Genomic DNA, 2,783 nt, shown 5'->3' on the forward strand with positions numbered 1-2,783 from the left:
TCCATCCATCCATCCATCCATCCATCCATCCATCCATCCATCCATCCATCCATCCATCCATCCATCCATCCATCCATCCATCCATCATCTATTCACCATCCATCAATTCATCCATCCATCTATCCATCCATCCATTGATTCACCATCATCCATCCGTCCATCCATCCATCGTCCATCGATTCATCCATCCGTCCATCCATCCATCGTCCATCAATTCATCCATCCGTTCGTCCGTCCATCTGTACATCCATCCATTCATCCATCCATCCATCCATCCATCCATCCATCCATCCATCCATCGTCCATCAATTCATCCATCCATCCATCCATCCATCCATCCATCCATCCATCCATCCATCCATCCATCCATCCATCCATCCATCCATCCATCCATGCAGGGGGGTTCAACTGCTCTGTCCAGGAACTTTTTCAGATCCACAGCACCAAATATTTTTCCAGACTCCTACCATCACAATTAACTTTTTAAAGTGCAGACATCAAGCAAAGCATACAACCACATGAACAGACAACCACCAGACTGCAATACAGCTTCCTGCCTGAAGCTGTGAAGTCTGTTCAGTTTCAACATATTTACCTTTTGGACGTGATCAAGGATTGCAAATCATTTCTAGCTTTTTTCTGCTTTTTTTTTTTTCAAATAAACAAACAAAAAAAAAATAATGCAGTTTTAGTGCTTTTTTTTGGCATTTTAACTTAATCTACTTTAGGAGCCATGATCCTACAACATGAATTTAAAGAGCCCAACAGAAAGCAGCGGAGATTTGAAAATATATTTGTGCATTGTGTGCATTCAGTCAGCATGTCAAAAAGAAAAACACTGATTAGTAAATGTTGAAATCCAGGTTCAATTTGGAACAAAAGCTGAAAACTGCCCCAAAATTGTGCATTATTTCAAAACCAAGGTACTTATTAAGGAGTGTTGTTTCATTTTACCTTTAAACATGGTATAAGTAGATAACTGCAGAAGAATTAAACATGATCCCAACCTGGAAATGGTCAAAAGCAAATTCCAGACTATAAGAACCTTTGGTGGATTTAAACCAAATGAAGATACCATGGACTGCAAGTCTGACATTAACTGCTGATAGATTTTAAGATCACAGTGCTTTAAAATTCAAATTTTACGTTAAGGCTATTCTGCTTACATTTTAATATACTGCGTTCATTATTTATATTTATTTTTATTTAGGGAATTTTCTTGTGTAAAGCTTTTTCACTATTTGATTTCCATTAAAAATATTTTGCTGATACATGATTAGTGCTTCAAATGTAGATGAAGCAGTTTTATCTGACCAAGAATAATTTAATTTCAACCTCTAAATCTCCCCGTTGTAAATGCCCTCCTGTAACAATTATCTTTCATTTTCATCAGTTAAATAAAATCAGGCATGGTGGCCCCCTCCTGCTGGGGCTCCTGATCTGACCTTCTGTTCCCCAGAGCCAACATGGCTCCAAGTTGCTCCCCTTCATCTCATTCAGCTACAGCAAACACATCCTACCATCAGCTCTCACCACATCCTCCACGTCTCCATCCTTGGGTAGACAGAGAGGTGACCAGGAGACTGTGTAACCATAGAAACCTCCGCCGCGCGCTGCATGCTTACCTGCTCTTGTATGAGCTGAAACAGGGAGCTTCTATCCATATACTGGCCAGGGAGGTGAGAGGAGCCGCCGAGGACAAGGGCATAGGGAGGAGCGAGAGGAGAGGAGAGTCGAGGTGGCGTTGATGAGGAAAGGATGAGATGGAGGGAGATGTAGTTTGGTAGCAGCTGGTGCCTAAATAGTGGCGTCAGGCCGCTTCAGTGCTGCTGATGACAGTGAAAGCCTGGTGAGCTAAACCTCTGAGGGTTTTCTTTCAGATGGTGGATAAATCGGTGCTGCTGAGGTGTGCGTGGCTGGTGAGAATGGGCCGTGGGTCTGCTCTGTGTCAGTGTGTCGTGGCGCGGTGGTATACTCCAGCTCCAGAAAGACGACAGGCAGCCAGGCACGCAGGCAAAGGCAAAGGCAAGGCAGATCCAGCAGCACTCATTCACTCTGCTCCTCCGCCTCCTCGCTCTCCTCTATCCCATTGCACTGACTGCTACGTCTCTCGCTCTCCTCTCTCCTGATACACACACTGCACCGCCTGCATACCGATGAAGCAGGGGGAGGGAGGTGGTCTTATTCTTCCAATTGTAGGAAGGGAAGGAGTGGCAAGGGGCTGCGGCTCGTCTCCTCACTACGAGGGGCGTCTCAGGGATGAATCCACTGCGGCTTTACTTTTACTACAGACAGAATTACCCCACCCACCCTACATCACCACACACACACACACACACACACACACACACACACATGCTAGGTGTGTGCACCAATAGATAGTTGGGCCACAAGATGTCAATCAGATTTCAATCTGGACTTTCACCACCATTTATCCAAAGTCTTTATTTTGCCTTTTGTTACTTTGAGCCATACAGTGATGGACCTGCTGGTGTCGTTTAGGTAATTATCCTGTAGGATCCACTGCTGTCCCTAAACTGATGGTTGAACCTTCTGCAGGATTTTCTGCAACAGAGCAGAACTTATGGCTCAATCAAAGCAATTGGTCCTGGTGTTGCAGAAAGCAAAGCAGTCCCAGAGCATCATATTGCCACCACCATGCTTGGATGTAGGTTTATTGTTCTTTTTATCAAATGCTGTTTTAGCTTAATATAGATGTAGTTGCTCACATACCTTCCAAAAAAGGCTATTTTTTTCTCCCATTAATCCACAGCATGTTTTCA

General features: G+C 44.1%; 1 protein-coding gene across 2 annotated transcripts in view; it reads right to left on the reverse strand.

Moving 5' to 3' along the window:
- The window catches only part of rhbdl1 (rhomboid, veinlet-like 1 (Drosophila)), a 59,372-nt gene extending 57,220 nt beyond the window's left edge, over positions 1–2,152 (reverse strand). Inside the window, exon 1 of one of the 2 annotated variants that reach the window (XM_015375147.1) lies at positions 1,626–2,146. In XM_015375147.1, the coding sequence (XP_015230633.1) occupies positions 1,626–1,664 (39 nt within the window). In that variant the 5' untranslated portion in view covers positions 1,665–2,146. Of the gene's footprint in view, positions 1–1,625 lie in introns of both variants that reach the window. The other variant, XM_015375148.1, reaches the window with a different exon arrangement.
- Between the last annotated feature and the right edge of the window lie 631 nt (positions 2,153–2,783).

Source organism: Cyprinodon variegatus, unplaced genomic scaffold, assembly GCF_000732505.1.
Source record: "Cyprinodon variegatus isolate N-32 unplaced genomic scaffold, C_variegatus-1.0 Scaffold113, whole genome shotgun sequence".
Taxonomy (NCBI): Eukaryota; Metazoa; Chordata; class Actinopteri; order Cyprinodontiformes; family Cyprinodontidae; genus Cyprinodon; species Cyprinodon variegatus.